At 40.6% G+C, this 17,215-nt stretch overlaps 1 protein-coding gene across 1 annotated transcript in view; it reads left to right on the forward strand.

Annotated features, from left to right (window-relative positions):
* Positions 1-14,592, forward strand: part of Gucy1a1 (guanylate cyclase 1 soluble subunit alpha 1) — a 54,256-nt gene extending 39,664 nt beyond the window's left edge. The window contains exons 6-9 of the mRNA XM_021158175.3: positions 802-1,287; positions 4,935-5,078; positions 9,257-9,411; positions 12,134-14,592. Of these exons, the coding sequence (XP_021013834.1) occupies positions 802-1,287; positions 4,935-5,078; positions 9,257-9,411; positions 12,134-12,338 (990 nt within the window). The 3' untranslated portion in view covers positions 12,339-14,592. The remainder of the gene's footprint in view (positions 1-801; positions 1,288-4,934; positions 5,079-9,256; positions 9,412-12,133) is intronic.
* The last annotated feature ends 2,623 nt before the right edge of the window (positions 14,593-17,215 follow it).

Genomic DNA, 17,215 nt, shown 5'->3' on the forward strand with positions numbered 1-17,215 from the left:
TATACTTTTCCTTATGTTTTGGAGAACAGCCTCTGTTAAAAGCTGAAGGCAAACTTGAAACACAGACATGGTCTCTTCTGTAAGACCCAGCTATCTTAGGCTAAAATCCCTGGAGAAAGAATCACATCCAAAATAAGTTTCTCTATCAGTCTAGAGAAAGAAAAAAAAAAGAAAAGAAAAGTTTGGATACATATTTGGAGACATTTTTATTCCTATGCTTGCCAGATGGAACAAGTAACTCTTAGGGGAAGAGAAGCTTGCTAAAATAGAAGACTGGAAAAGAGAGAGAGAGAGAGAGAGAGAGAGAGAGAGAGAGAGAGAGAGAGAGAGAGAGAGAGAGAGAGAGAGAGAGGAAGAAACCATAGTGAGAAAAGAGAGAACAAACGGTGGAAAAGGGCAGGCTGAATGCAAACCAGGCTTTTATAAGCACCACGCTAGGTGGGAACTGCAGGTTAATTACCTGACAGTCTGAGAATTTGGCAGCAACAGCACCCATGTGCTGCTTCATGGGGCCTTAGAACAAGGACTGTTTCTTAGTGCTCAGAGCAGCTCAGCATTTCTGTGTAGCATATCCTAGTATATTCTTCAAATGTCTGCATAAATTTCAGAACTGAGACCAAACTAGAAGTGATTAAAAAGTCTATTCTTCTTTAGCTAGTTGGAAACAAAATAGATGATCTCAGCATCCACTTCTAATGTCAGACACAAAAAGATTACCCCAGTATCCACTTCCTCTCTGGTTTCGGAAAGGATTGGGAAACTTGACTAATGCACGGTAACAGGTTATCCTTTCCTTTGCAGGTTATGGATCTCAAAGGTCAAATGATCTACATCGTTGAATCCAGTGCCATCTTGTTCTTAGGGTCGCCATGTGTGGACAGGCTGGAAGATTTCACAGGACGGGGACTCTATTTGTCCGACATCCCAATTCATAACGCCCTGAGGGATGTTGTCTTGATAGGGGAGCAGGCACGGGCTCAAGATGGCCTCAAGAAGAGGTTGGGGAAGCTGAAGGCAACCCTGGAGCATGCCCACCAAGCCCTGGAGGAGGAGAAGAAGAAGACAGTGGATCTGCTGTGCTCTATCTTCCCCTCTGAGGTTGCTCAGCAGCTGTGGCAAGGACAAATTGTGCAAGCCAAGAAATTCAGCGAGGTCACCATGCTCTTCTCAGATATCGTAGGGTTCACTGCTATCTGCTCTCAGTGTTCACCTCTGCAGGTCATCACGATGCTCAACGCTCTCTACACTCGCTTTGACCAGCAGTGTGGAGAGCTGGATGTCTACAAGGTAGGGAAGGTGGAACAAGAACAGTTTAGCAGGCAGAAGTGACCTTGGAAAGGCCCAGCACCCGAGTGAACGCCAGTGCTGATGAATAGTTCTCTGCATTTGGGTCACACAGGCTAAATCCGGGGTCAGTCATAGTGCATTAATTATGTGGGTGTTCTCCAGATGGAAATAGCTCCGTACAAACTAATTGTTCCCGGAGAGGTCTGCCACATTGTCTTCTAAAAATGAGCATAGAATGAAGCGAGATTAGGGTGAATGGATGATTCTTACAGTGAAAAGGTAGAGATTAGACATTCATGGACCAGCCTCTTAACTATGGAAACTGAGATAAACAAGAACTAATTAAAGGTATGATTCACAGAGGGGGACTTTATCCTTTGTTTCTTTAGTTTTAAAGATACAAAAGATTTGCACAAACTGTCCCAAAATAGATTAATTCAATGCACAGTTTACTTGATAGTTTTCATAGGAAGTTAGCAGGAAATCAAATTCAGCTACTTCAGACATTTAATCGTCTCCATCAAAGGCAGATACACTCAAATTAAAGATCCCCACCTTCAGATTCTGTCCTCTCCTTTTCTTGCTTTGTGAACAGAGTGATTTCCCAATTTTAAAAGAGCAAAATCAATAGCCCCCTCCAGAGCCACGAATAATGTACCGAGTCTCATAATCTTCGTGAACCAAACCATTATAAAGATTTTGTAGATGCTAAGTGTTATGGTTCAGGACCCAGGATTCTTTAAGGGGTGTCAGGGAACACCTAGGTGTCTGTCTAGACAGTGAGGGTCTGACAAGACAAGTGTGTCCTGGATATCAAATATGTAATTTCTTTAAAACTTATTATAAAAGGGAAACAACTACAATCTCCAGTTCTCCCAGTTCTGTTCAATTAAAAGGCTTTACTGGCTTACACTGCTTTGCTTCATTTTAGACAGTAGCAGTAAGAGTAACTCTCTCATCTTCCTCTGACTGAAATCATCTGTTTGGCTTGTCACAGCGGTTGGTTACTCCAGAGTTCAGCCCAACATAAAGGATATTAACTGCTGGGAAGAAGCATATAATGTTTATGGGAATGGGCAGACCCTGTCTTGTTTTTGTGGAGAGGCTAGAAGCCCTTGTCCTGTGAAATTTCTTACAGGAAATCTGAGGGAGTTTTGAGTTTTCTTTTGAGGAAGAGGCCCTTGTATAATTACAGATAAAATAATTGGCAGCAGTTCAGTTCCGTTTGATGGTCTCTTGTGGAATTTACAGTTGATTTCTAGCTGTGTCCGTGGAGAACGGCTGCTCTCTCAGAACAGAGAGAAGCAAGTTTGTTTTCATCACACAGATAACGTGTGTGCCAAAGAAGTACTTGTTATCCCCTGCTTCTAGTTGCACTGGTTCTATTAAGGACTCCTATGCTGTATCTCCCCGCCACCCAGAAGGAGCCTGTTGACAGAGTTGCTTGGCTACCTGGCTGCAGATGGAGTCAGACCTCACCACCAATCATGGTTCCCCAGCCTTCATATCCACTGTCTCCTCATTTCCAATTTTGCATGAAAATAGCTGGAAATAGCTTATGATAAATGAGAAAGGTCTGGTTTTCAAACATTTTAAAGAATTCTTTCAGAGTTTCATACATAGTATCTTGATCATATGCATTTCCCTCCCTGAACCTCTCCAGCTTTTCTACTCACTCAACTTTATGTCCCTTTGTCTCTTTGTTAAAATCCACCGAGTTCAGTCTGGGCTGGCCAACTATTCCTAGGCACAGAGCCACCCATGGAGTGTGCTCAGTACATCAGGTGTCATGTCATTAATGAAAACTAACTTCCCCTCTTCCAGCAGCACTCAAATACCAAAAGCCCCTCCCCAGCTAGAGCTAAAACTTCATTCTTTCATCTTTTCCTCCATGCTGGGATTTTTGTCCGGGTACAGTCTTCACGAGATGTTTGCATGATATTCAAGTAGACATAAAATATGACTGCAGTGGAGGGGATAGCCACCTAATTTGCAGTACAAGTAGGAAGAAGTATTCCTCTGAAATGTTTTGTTGAGACACTATGATAAATGTTGCCTTGGGATGACTGAGGAAAACCAAGGTGTTGCTTGTTTGTGCATTACTGGGTTCAGGTGATGCAATGAACCCAGTGAACATACCCAGAGGCTTTACATCCTAATGTGGCAGTGAAGAATGTCTGGCCATCTATGGCATTCCAGGTAATGGAATGTTTGGGAGGAAACAAAGCTGATTACGGAGTAGAAGAATAACAGATGTTAAAAAAATCAGAGCTCTACTCAAGGCTTAAAACAGACGCTTCTAATAATGTGATGTTTCAAGGACCTGAGTGATAAGCAAGCAGGTATCTACTATTTGTTCTAGGCAGATGAAGAGTAAGGGAGACTGCATTTAGTGTGCTTGAGCAAGAGGCACAATGAGAAGAGAGTGTCATACCTTAGAAGAATCAAGATAAGAACAACTCTGGAGGCATCCCAAGGACTGTAGCTGTTCCATCAATAGTAGAAATTCTCTGAAGTTACCATAATGTTTGTCCCTCCTTCCCTTTGCTTTCTTTTTACTTTTATAATTCATAATGGACTTTAGATGAGCATAGCATAGTGTAAGGACAGGAGAAGTTAAACTACTTAAATTATAAGAATTACATATATAAGTTGATAAATGAGCACATAGCTCTCTGTAGCCACTCACAGATACAACGTTGCTTGTGGAAATAACAATAAAGTTGACAGTAAGCATAGTTCAAATTTACATAGCCCCCCTTTTTAAAAATATCTTTTTGAGCACTGTTGCTTTCATCCCCGAGCTGACAATTTGGCTTATTTATATCCATCCTTTGTGATTAATATCCATATATGCCTTTAATAATTGTCAAAATTCCCAGAAATCCTGCAGAAAAGCCCTATCACTCTTGTTTTTATTCCTAGTAATGTCTTCTTTTTACATCATACTTCTTTTTTTGGCATTCATATAACATTGTTGGGATGATGAATTCATACAAAATGCAGTTTTGTATGAATGGGAAATTCATTATGTATGAATATGTGATGGGAAATTGATCCTGTTATTATGACTAGTAGAAATTCAAACTATGGGCTGGCAAAGTGTCTCATCTCCACTATGAGGAGCACTTCCTGTTCTTCCAAAGGACATGAATTTAGTTCTGAGCACCTACATTGGGCGTACCACTACTGCTTGTATTTCAAGCCCCAAGGAACCCAATGCCCTTTTCTGGCACCAGTAGGCACCCACACATACATGAGTTACAAACACACACATATACGTAAATATGAAATCATGAATAAAAATAAACTAAAAAAACAAATCCATTTGTTTATATAAAAACCATTTTATATAGTTTTTTTTTGTTTTTTTCCTTAAGAAAAGAACACATGATTAGTAGTAAGTCTACAATAGAGGCCATCTGATGATCTGATAGAGTTTTTGCAAATTGTGATGTCATTCAGTTCACTGCCCTAAAGTCAGGAGTTGGCACCTTATGCATTTTATGAAATAAAGAGTTGCTCTGACATTTCCACTTACCCGGCTTCTCCTCAGGGCATGAGCACTATGGTTTCTCTTGTATGACTCTGTTATGCTGTCTTCTTCTAAGCTTTTATTCATAAGGGACAAATTATATTACATCTAGGTGGAGACCATCGGGGATGCATATTGTGTGGCAGGGGGATTGCACAGAGAGAGTGACACCCATGCTGTCCAGATAGCACTGATGGCCCTGAAGATGATGGAGCTCTCCAATGAGGTCATGTCTCCCCATGGAGAACCTATCAAGGTAAGGCAGTGACTTGTTGCACATTAGCTGGTTGTCAAAAATCTGGTGCATTGACCAGAGTGTTGTCTTATAGTAAATTTACAACTTAATCTTACAGAACACTTTTCACTTTATTACTTTTCATCAATGGGCCCTTGAAATAACCTAGACTTCTATACACTCAACTTTTTAATATCTAGTTTTAAGAAAGTCAACAAAAATTAAGAAGAAAGCTATAGTAAAGACAGGTTTAGCATTGACCTTCTGTAAGCTTAGAGAAAGCTGTGTGTCTAAGCCTTCACAACGTTTTCAAATTCAGCTGTTAGACCATTCATATATTGCTGTGTCACACACTTCCCAACATTTGCTAGTAGAAATCCATAGCCATGTATTGTATACTGATGTTGTGCATCATGAGTTTAAGTAAGTTAGAAGGCTTGCAAGTCAACCAAGAAGATGAGGGCATATGGAAGAGTTAGGATTGTACTGCCTAAACGGGAGGATCCACTCCAAGTAGCAGCTCCACCTGCCTGCTGGGGAGGAGGGTAGAAAGCCTGGTATCACCTGCTATTGTCTAGTCACATGCTCCATGCTCTAACATGGTGGGATGAGAGTAGTCATACTCTACCCATGGTGGCTAACATCCCAGTGAATGGCTGGTAGATGCTGCATGGCTCTTTATGACTTAAACTTACACAGCACACAGAGCCGTTTCCATATATTTTATTGTTCAGCTCTATCACATATCTGCACATAGGAGGCATTGGACATGCAAAATCTGAAGATGCGTGTAGAATAGTTTGCAACTGTGTTTTAAAGGCTTCACAGCATCTCACACGGACAGATTTAGTTTCTATAGAGTTTCTACAGTTGCCTTTTTAGAGAAGAAACATGAGGTTCTTTTAAAATATTTTGGTAAGAGATTTCATAACATCAAATAGATAGTAAAAATATTTAGACTGTTATCAATAAGGTGAATAATTGCAACATAATTTCTTTTTATATGTCCAATCCATACCAGGTGATTAATGGCAGGGTTTTCGGTTGTTGTTGTTGTTTTGTTTGTTTGTTTGTTTGTTTGTTCGAGGCAGGGTTTCTCTGTGTAGCCCTAGCTATCCTAGAACTCACTCTGTAGATCAGGCTGGCCTTGAACTCAGAAATCCGCCTTCCTCTGCCTCCCAAGTGCTGGGATTAAAGGCGTGCATCACCACTGCCTGGCAAATGGTAGGGTTTTTGTTAGTTGTCTCAATGTATTTTTTTTCCTTAGTTTTGTAGCTAGGAGAATTATTTATAGTTAGCTTTAAAGATAATTACCTGGGTAATAACAGGTTAGCATTAGTAACCTCTGAAGTGAGACAGAAAAGAGGTGTTTCATTGTCTATTCACTGATGTCCTGGGAAATATCCGATGGTTTTAGGCACCCACAGATAACAATACAGGACTAAGTGGGGAGTGCTTTTAGCACACAGGGAGACATGAATATGTAGAGAGGGCTGTGTATTGTGATTTAGACATTGCCTCATTTAAATTGGGAAACAACAGTTTAAAGACTGGCCACGTTCCTTGAGAGGCTAGATTTGAAGTCTTGGATTCAGCAATCAGAAGTCCCTTAATTTTTATCTGGTTTCCACAATGAAAACAAAAACAAAAACAAAAACAAAAACAAAAACAAAAACAAAAAACAAAACTGTTTCCCTGGTGGTTTACTCTTTTCTTTTGTTTTTCTTTTGTTTAGTTTTCTTTGAACAGTGTGCTATGCTCTGGTGCAGTCACCTGTGTGTATCTCCTTACGGCGGTCCTCATTCATTCTCAGCCACTCAGTCTTGGAGAACTGAGTGGACTGAGGATGGACTTCCCAGTGAGAGTCAATAGGAGGCAAGAAAGAGAGGAACCCACATTAGGAAAACCTTCCTTGTTTAGTCCCAGAGACTAGGCGGAGAAATGAGCAATACCAAAAGAACCTTCAAATGGAAGGCTTCCCTAGAAGGTCCCCTTCAAGACCTCCTGAAGGATGAAATTCTCTTTGCCTTTTACTATATCACTGTCTTTTTCCTAAAAGAAGAAGCCCATTCAGACATGTTACTCATCTTATGCTATAGGTGAACTTTTCTTCTAACATTTTGGGCCAAGGTGAGACTGGGAGGTAGAGAAGGAGAGAGGGAGCTACGTGGGAGAACACTTGGGCTTGCCTTTGTCTGTGAAGGGATAGACTTAAACACTACTTAGGAAATAAAATAATAAAATACTATGGTAAATTCATCATTTAAACCAATTAGAACATTGGTATACATAGAGAAACTGGTTCTAGGAAATATGTCCAAGAAAGTAAAACCTCAATAGAGTGGTGCTCAGGTTGTCTTTATAGCCAATTCAATATTGTACGATTGTTAGGTGTATAAATCCATTTTCTCTTAAAGATGAAAACCTAGGTACAGTAGACATTTAAGTTTGCTTCTAAGTGTGGAATTCTGGCTTTAAGGCTCATCTGCTCCCATGTGTTATAGATGAGGAAATAACCAGAGGGAAACAAAGGTACAGAATGCAGGTCTTCATCAGGATGCTTCGCCTAGTGCATTGGTTTGAAAGATGGAGGATTGGAATATGCCATCTTTAATGACTCTTGCTCATTTGCAGCGATTACTCAAAGTTATTTGTAAGAGTAAGAAAAATCTTGGGCTGGAAAGACGGCTCAGCAAGCCTGGCGAGTGCTATTTTCAGCACTCAGAAGAAGGAGGAGAGCCTACACTCCAGAACTGTATTCTCACCGCCAGGACTTGCTGTGCCATTTCCCTTACCACTACTGGTACTTTTACTATGTAGACCAGGCTAGTCTCAAAATGCATAGATATACCTGCTTTTGTGTCCTCTGCCTCTGCCTCTGCCTCTGCCTCTGCCTCTGCCTCTGCCTCTGCCTCTGCCTCTGCCTCTGCCTCTGCCTCTGCCTCTGCCTCTGCCTCTGCCTCTGCCTCTGCCTCTGCCTCTGTCTCTACATCTGAAGTGTTCGGATTAAGAGTATGAGCCACCACATCCATATAATAAATAAATTTTTAAAATTAAAAACAGAGCCCTTTAATTAAAAGCAGTACCTCAGATGACTGAGTTTTGCCCACTTTTTAAAAGTACATATAGCTAAGAAAACTTTTCAAATGGCCAGCTAGACATAGAATCTGGAAATAATGAGCATTCTATGACATTCTTACCATCAGTTATCATGTGTACTGTAGCAGTTAGTTAAAGCATCCTCTCGCTTTATCAAGGAACTAGATCTTTTAGAATAGCTCACTTAACAATATTTCATGTCATTTCCAACATTTGGAGGTAGAGTCAGGAGAATCAGACATTCAAGACTATCCTCTAGTATATAGCCAGCATATAGCTCAAAATATGGAGAAAATATTTCACTCAAAAGCTCCTCTGACCATTCATAATTTCTAAGTTCCATTCCAGACTATGTGTTCTGTTTAAGCACTGCCTAGGTTTTATGAAATGTGGGTCTAAGTTTTAGGTCCCCACATCTAGACTGTCTAGATTGTAAATATAGGGATCTGGACCCCAGACACTCAGATTTTCTTTGTTCTCTGTCATTTTCACTTCAGTACTAAATTCTTGTTTCCCAGGTCCTAGTCACTTAAGCAAAGGACTAGTGTTTGACATAAAGTTACTTTAAAGCAAAATGTTTTTTTAGATATTCCTATTATTTTAGAATTGGATCTATCTGCCTTGCCCAAGCTGACTTCAAACTCCACAGTTCCATAGTTACTCCCTTTTAGCCTTCTGAATATCTGGAAGCACAGGTATGCCCTTCTTGGTCTTTGTTTCAAGAATTTCCTTCTAGAATATAAAAGGACATCTTTCTTTCATATAAAGGACAACACAGGCTCCTGGGAGCAGCCTATAGATTCTTTGTTATTCTGCTGCAGTGATCCAGAGAGGCCTGAGAACACATTTATTGCAGATGTTAAAGACAGGTGGGGTAAAACTGACCACCTGGTGGAGCAGAGTGAGCAGGCATGCCCGCTGACTCTGTTCTCCTAATGTGGCCTTGCATGGGCAAAGGTGGCTCACTGGGGCTTTCAAGGAACTGAAGGGTGTGGTGTTACTAGTTACTGATTAGGAACATCTAGCATTGACACTCAAGCAAAACTGTCAGGTAGGAGGTGACTTTGCAGTGACCTGGGACACTGCTGTTTTGCCTTCAGATGCGAATTGGACTGCATTCTGGATCAGTGTTTGCTGGAGTTGTCGGAGTGAAGATGCCCCGGTATTGCCTGTTTGGAAACAATGTCACTCTGGCTAACAAATTTGAATCCTGCAGTGTGCCTCGGAAAATCAACGTCAGCCCCACCACATACAGGTATGGATTGCACTAAGGACCTGAAATGCATATATCTCACTTGACAAACTTGTCATCTTAGTCCATCCTCCATCCCTGTTTTCTCTCTTGGAGATCTTCTGGGAAAATGAAATGAACATCTTTAGCATTCCTACTTTAATGTGCTTTAAGGCTTTCACTTGTCCTTGGGAGACAATTGTGGCATGAATTCTTAACAGACATTGCATTTTCTTCCACAACTTTTTACTCAGAATGTGTGTTGGCCTTCTCAGTCTATCAGTGGGTATTCAGATGTGAACTGACATCCTTTGGTACAATTCTAGCAGAAGCTACCCCAAGTTAACATAATTATAACATTTTATAGGGGTAGTATTTAACATACCTGATTACGATCAGACACCAGCCACACTTCAGGGGTGCTTGGGCTATCACAGTTTGGCCAGCTAACTACATGTATGAGGTTCCCCTGATTCCTTCACGCTGGCCTTCTAGAATAAAACCAGATCCAGGTGTTACCTGAACAATCCAGGACACCTTACTTGTAAAGAATATAAATCAGTATTAGCCAAATGAAAAGGCACATGTGGGGAGCTCCAAATGCAGAGCTCCTGTGCCTCTCCCCATGCAATCTGGACCTTGTTACTGGCTCTTGCCTTAGCAGTAAGGTTATAACCAGGAAACTCTTGTAAGAATTGATGCCTTCATTCCCTGCTTCCCTTATAGAGGGAGGGTAGACTGGCTTGCTGGCTGGGTCAAAGAAACTCAGTTTCCAGACCCTGCCCCAGCCCACTCCTAACCTGGGTAATATTTCTGGAATCCTGATCTCATTCTGAATCCCTTCATTAGCATAAACTGAGGTGAAATCCAAAGGACTCATAGAAAATAACAATAATTCTGTAACTCAGGAAATTTCCCAGGGTTTGAGGGTCACCCCCTGAAACCAAGGACAACGGGTAAACTCCCTGTTTCAGAACAGTAGGAACAAGGAAGGCTCAGCAGACAAAACTGTCAGATCACTAAATGGTTTAGTCTGTATTCTTGAGGACCAACAAGGGTGACATCATAACACAGGAACTATAAACTTCATCTAGGAACAAGACGACCTCTTAGGGTGTGTGGTGGCACAGGCCTGAAATTCCAGCTACTTGGGAGGCTGAGACAGGAGAAGATCAAGTTCAAGGCTTGTTTGGATACAGTGAATTCAAAGTTAGCCTGGGAAATTTATGACACCCTGTCTCAAAATGAAAACATAAAGGGGGATAGAGGAGGTGGAGGCTGAAGAGATGGCTCAGCAATTAAGAGCTGTTGCTGCTTCCAGAGGACTCAGGTTTAGTACTTAGCATCCCACATAGTAGCTTATAGCCTTTCTAAATTACAGTTCCATACATTCCAGGACTGTTTTCTGGCCTCCGTAGGCACCAGGCACATACACAACACAGTATACATGTGGAGAAAACACTCATAAACATAAAACACAAATAAATAAATCTTTTTTAAAATGTTAAAGAAGTACTGAAGACATAGCTCAGTGTTAAAGGGCTAACCTAGCATGCATGAGTCCTTAAGTTCAATCTCCAGTAGGGTGAAAAACAAAAACAAAAATAAACAAGAAAGAAAAAGAATCCAAGACCAAAATAATAACAGCCACAAATGCAGACCTCTCTTTCTGTACATTTGAAAATGTACAGCTGTCAACCTGAGCTAACCACTTCCTGTACTGTGGTAACACTTTCCACATTTAGCCAGAAAATAAGCAGCCATTCCACATCCATAGACTTTCATTTATTCCACAAATTTTGTCTTATTAAAAAAAATTTAATGGAAACCCCCAAGTAACAGAAACTATTTGAGGTGCCTACAGATCACAAGAGTATCATACTATCTAGTCTCTTGAAAATATAAAATCTTGCTTATTGTCAAGTCTTGCTGTCCCTTTATATTTAAGTCCTGTTACACAAATGTGCACTAAATGGTAGATGGTCACATGAGCAATTGAAATTCATTGTAGGCTGAGAGTGTGCCTCCCCTGACAGGGTGCTTACTCCGCATGCTTGAAGCCCTGGGGTGAATCCTTAGCACTGCACAGAAGGAAGAGTTGTTGTGCATGCCTGTGATCCCAGTGCTTAGAAGATGGGGTCAAGAGGTTCAGAACTACAAGGTCATCCTTAGGTTGGGCTACATGAGGCATGGTCTCAAATAAGCTCATCCCACCAAAAAGTACATTTAAGTCCTAACTTTGTGGATTTCATTTTTAAAAATCTAACATTTTTTCAAAAAGTAATTTTTGTATCATTTTTATCATTTTACCATTTTTTTATGACTTCTTGCCCAGGATTTCTTCTCAGTTGTATTTATAGAATGAATGAATAAATGAATGAATGAATGAATGAATAATAACATTCTTTTTAACTTAGGAAATGCTTCTCAATTGCATTAAAATGATAAGTGCTTTAGGTAATTTTGTGTTTAGGAATTCTACTATTACATAAATCATACCATCCCCAATTATCATATAATCAATCTATTTTTTAATCTGAGTCAAATTATGAGTGAGTAGAATTTTCCATGAATTTGACTCATTGAAGTATTTCTTTTATGAGACTATTGACTTATGGAAATCCTTTAGTCAGCCATACTTAATAAGACTAGTATTAATATTCATTTATTTCTGTTGTCTTCTTATCCTGAATTGCCAAGTGTTTCTGCCAGCATTAAACTTTCATTTTATTTAAATTGTTCTCAGGTTACTCAAAGACTGTCCTGGCTTTGTGTTCACCCCGAGATCAAGGGAGGAGCTTCCACCAAACTTCCCTAGTGACATTCCTGGGATCTGTCACTTTCTGGATGCTTATCAACATCAAGGACCTAATTCCACACCATGGTTCCAGGCTAAAGATGTGGAAGATGGAAACGCCAACTTCTTAGGCAAAGCGTCAGGGGTAGATTAGTGAGCCACATGCTCTTATGTTTGATGCCTTTGAAGGCGTACAGAACCTCTGTGATGACCTTAGGATTGCAGAAGATAAAAAAGCAGTGTTAAAATTGCAGAGGCTAAACACAGGTTTCCTCTGTCTCCCATTTAAGATGGAAAAAAAAAGTGCTCACTTCAGCACTTCAACCTTCTTCTATTTAAGAAACAGACCTCAAAAGTGACCTGTGACTTTTGGGGGCATAGTTGTGTTCTAGAACAGTCACTACCTGCACTCAAAATCCAGCACATTGTACATATTCCAGGCAACTGTAGTCAAGTTTAAGTGTTGAAGTAATGGGTTCACCTGTGGCCTGTGGCCAGCACAAGCTGTGGTTATTAAAGTGTAGGTGTGTGTGATAGTGTCGCCTGTAAAATCTCTGAATAGAAACAACAGTGTTTAATTCTGCAAGAACTCCCAGCCTCTCGACTCTACATTCAATTAGATTTCCTTATTTAATCGTGTCATATGTAACACAATAGGCCAGCATCACCTTTCCAGCTACATCTTTGTGCCTATGTATGTGATTTATTTTCCTTTTTTTAAAAGAAAATAAGCAATTAGACATTAGAGGAAATGTGATATAAGATAGTTCTACAAATATCAAAGAATATTCTCATGTTTTGTCATTTAAAATATCCTCTATAGCACAATATATAATACAGTAAATACTTTTCTTTTTGATGTTATATGTAATACAACATTTTAATTAATCGTAACAACAATGTACTTCCTACTAATCCACGTAAAATGTACTAATAGCAAAACTATCAGAATACAAAGACTTAGAGCCCTAGTTAAAATGCAATAATATTCAAATTTAATGAAGCCGTAGAGTTAACATTTGCATCCAGAGAGCCTGCTGTAGAGGACAGTGGTAAACTGTTCACAAGCGTACTTGATCCTCTACTGCCATGTTGAGCCATAAAATCCAAGGGGAAACATTTTAACTCAGAAGTAGAAGATGAGGCTCCATTTTGTCTTTTTTGATAGCTTCTTAAGTATTTTTACTGACCATTTTAGTGTATGTGTATGTATTAGGAATCTAATTTTGTATTATTCAGTGTATGCTTGTGAAGTGTTACTCTAGTTAAAATATTCTAATATTTTCTACAGGAACCACTAGTATCAGTGAAGAAAGCCCCCCCACCCCATGGTTTCATTGTGGAGATCTCTAAACTTTTTTGTTTTTTCTGCTGGAGTTTGAACTAACATCCTTTCCCTCCCATGCCCTCCTCTCAAGTCCCCTTCTTCCCTTCCCATGGAGCACGCATGTATGATTCTGTGAGTGGCACACAGGGACTGTGCATGCCTGGTAAGGGCCTTTTCCCCATGAAGCTTGGATTGTATTGCTAATGGTGACAGTTTATCCTCCCTCCCAAGTGAGCTCCAGTGTGAGTTCTGTAAAAGAATGTGGCTTTAAAACAAGACCAGCTTCAAAGCCAAGAGAGATTGACACAGTTGAGTCTTTGAATCAGTATTAGCAGAACTATAGACATGCTGACTTTCTATGTGTGTATTTGAAAAGAACTTTAGTTTAAAAGTCCTTTTCTACCTCCATTAGTCTCCAAGCATCCAGGGTAACAGTCATTATTACCTAACTCTAGTTTTTCCAAGGGGTACGACTAAACTACTCCAGTGGATTTCTTTGAAGGCTGTTTCAAAGCTCATTAAACAGCCGCACTGATGTTGGAGAGTATCACAGGCCTTGGGAAGGTGTATTTATGATGTCACAATGATGTGAAGTTCAATGAAAATCTATGAAGACAGTAAATAGGTAAATACCCTCTCTTTCTGGAACTAAAATTTAATACAGGGGAACTAATAGGAATCACAGACAATTAGAAAGCACAAAACAGGATGTCATCCTCTTAAGCTGTGCAGTTAGGTAGTTGCTACGTTAGTAATAATCTGATTCAGATACTTGCACATTAAATAGAATTAATTCCCCACTGTCTTTTAGAGATAGAGATAGAGCTTAGTGACAAAGCACCTGTCTAGCATTTAGACAGTCCTTAGTTCTAACTCAAGCAGCATGAAGGAACTATATGCATCTCTCATGAGCATATGATGTATGATCGCACTCACTTGTGTCACCTGTGTACACACCTGGGGCAAATGAAGAAACTGTATCTAATTCAAGTCAAAAGAAGTATAGGAGCTCCATGTACGGTTCCTATAACTTTTCTATTATTTTGTCATTTTATCTAAATAAAAACATTATCAAACATTATTTTCCTGGAGCAACTATCTGTCATCAGTTCTTGAGACCTGCTTATGATTGCCCATTCACTATAGAGAATGGAAAGCTGATCCAGGGTGTGTCAGAACTCCTCGGGGGTCAAGCTATCTCTGGGTGTGGGTGGGTTGGGAGAGGCAGGAGCATAGCATCCACGCCCAGGTGCAGGTGCAAACCTGAAGGAGCCCTGAGATTCCACCTTACACTAACCAAAATGGTTAAGATAAAAAACTCAGGTGACAGCAGATGCTAGTGGGGGTGTGGAGAAAGAGGGACACTCTTCCATTGTTGGTGGGATTGCAAGCTGGTACAACCACTTTGGAAATTGATCTGGCAGTTCCTCAGAAAACTGGAAATAGTTATACCTGAGTACCCAGCCGTACCACTACTGGGCATATACCAAAAGATGCTCCAACATATAGCAAGGACACATGCTCCTCTATGTTTATAGTAGCCTTATTTATAGTAGCCAAAACCTAGAAACAGTCTAGATGTCCCTCAACATAAGAATGGACACAGAAAATGTGCTACATTTATACAATGAGTACTACTCAGATATTAAAAAATAATGACTTCATGAGATTTGCAGGCAAATTGATGGAACTAGGAAATATCATCCTGAGTGAGGTAACCCAAACACAAAAGAACACACATGGTATGTACTCACTGATAAGTGTATATTAGCCCCAAAGCTCAGAATACCCATGATACAACCCACAAACAATATGGAGCTTAAGAAGAAGGAAGACCAAAGTGTGGATGCTTCAATCCTACATAAAAGGAGGAACAAAATAATCACAGGAGGTAGAGGGAGGATGGCACCTGGAAGGGAAAGAAAAGAGGGAGGGAAAGGGGGGGCAGGATCAGGTACTGGAAGGGACAGGAGAGAAGTACAGAAGGTCAGTAAATTGAATAGAAATATGTAGCAGTGGAGGATGGAGAACTGGGGTTAGCCACAAGAAAGTCACAGATGTCAGGGAAGTAAGAGGTTCCCAGGACCCAACAAGGATGACTTTAGCTGGAATATTGCAACAAAAGGGAGAGAGCGCCTATAGAGACCACCTCCCATAGATATGCATTGCCCTCAGTTGAGGGATGGAGCCACCCACCCATCTCAAAATTTTCAACCCAGCTGTTCCTGTCCAAAGGAAAGACAGGGGCAAAAAAAAAAAAAAAAGAAAAAGAAACAGAGACTGAAGAACAGGCCATCCAGAGACCGCCCCACCTAGGGATATATCCCATCTGCAGACAACAAACTGCGAACTATTTGTGATACCAAGAAGCGTTTGCTGACAGGAGCCTGGTATGACTGTTTTCTAAGAGGTTCTACCAGCACCTGATCAATACAGATGCAGATACTCACACTCAACCATCAGACTGAGACTGGGGAGCCCAATGGAAGAGCTAGGGGAAGGACTGAAGGAACTGAAGGGGATTATAACCTCATAGGAAGAACAATATCAACTAACTGGACCACCAAGAGTTCCCAGAGAATAAACCACCAGCTAAAGAATATAAAAGGAGGGATCCATAGCTCCAAATACATGTGCAGCAGAGGATGGCCTTATCTGACATCAATGGGAGGGGAGGCCCCTTAGTCCTATGGAGGCTTGATGCCCCAGCATACAGGGATGCTTGATCAGTGAAGTGGGAGTGGGTGAGTGGGTGGAGGAGCACCCTCATAGAGGCAGAGGGGAGGGGGTGGGGGTGGAATGGAGGCTTGGGGAGAGGTAACCAGGAAGGTGGATATCACTTGAAATGCAAATGAATAAAATGAATAATAATAATTTGAAAAAGCAGATCCATAGCCTTCTACATATGCAATAGTGTTAGAACCATGAGACAAGGGATGTGCTGGATCTTAAAGGATGAAGGCACAATGTGTGTTTTTCAAAAGCTGTTTCAGGAAATGCACAGATAGCAATGAAGACTCATGTGTACAGGTGATTGCATGAACAGTTGTTTCCACCTTAGTGAAAAACAGTTCATGCTACATCTTGGGTATTTTGCCAAAAGTATGAACAAGATAACCGAGTAAGTAAAGTGCTTACAGATGTGGTGACAACTGTTCAGTCCCAAGACCCATGCAAAAAGTGTAGCATATGGTTCACACATAAAATCTTAGCATAAATGAGGTGGAGACAGACTCCAAGTCCAGGTTCACTGGCCATCCAGTTTTGCCTGCTGGCAAGTTCCAAGCCATTGATAGACCCTGTCTTGAAAACATCAAAAGGTGGATACACATAATTTGTAACATTTGGGTGTATCTCTCAAATCCATATGCACATCCAAATGCACAACAACATATGCACATCCATATGGACCTGCACACACACACACACACACACACACACACACACACACACACACATACAGCAAGAACAGAAACTGGGGCTAACTCTAGGATGACATATGAACCTCAGATCTTTAGTACTTTCCATTCATTGTGAGGAACTGAAGATTTCATCATTGTCAGAAACTGTTTTTCTTCTAAATTCTACTACTGCCTGCCCCTCTCAGACCTGTCCTATGCTCAGGTTTGAAGGTGTAACACTGACCATGATGTTTTTATATTGTAGACAGTCGAGGAGATGGATGAACAAGGGTGTCTGCTACA

This window comes from Mus caroli, unplaced genomic scaffold, assembly GCF_978045245.1.
Source record: "Mus caroli unplaced genomic scaffold, Mus_caroli_1 scaffold_3, whole genome shotgun sequence".
NCBI classification, from domain to species: domain Eukaryota; kingdom Metazoa; phylum Chordata; class Mammalia; order Rodentia; family Muridae; genus Mus; species Mus caroli.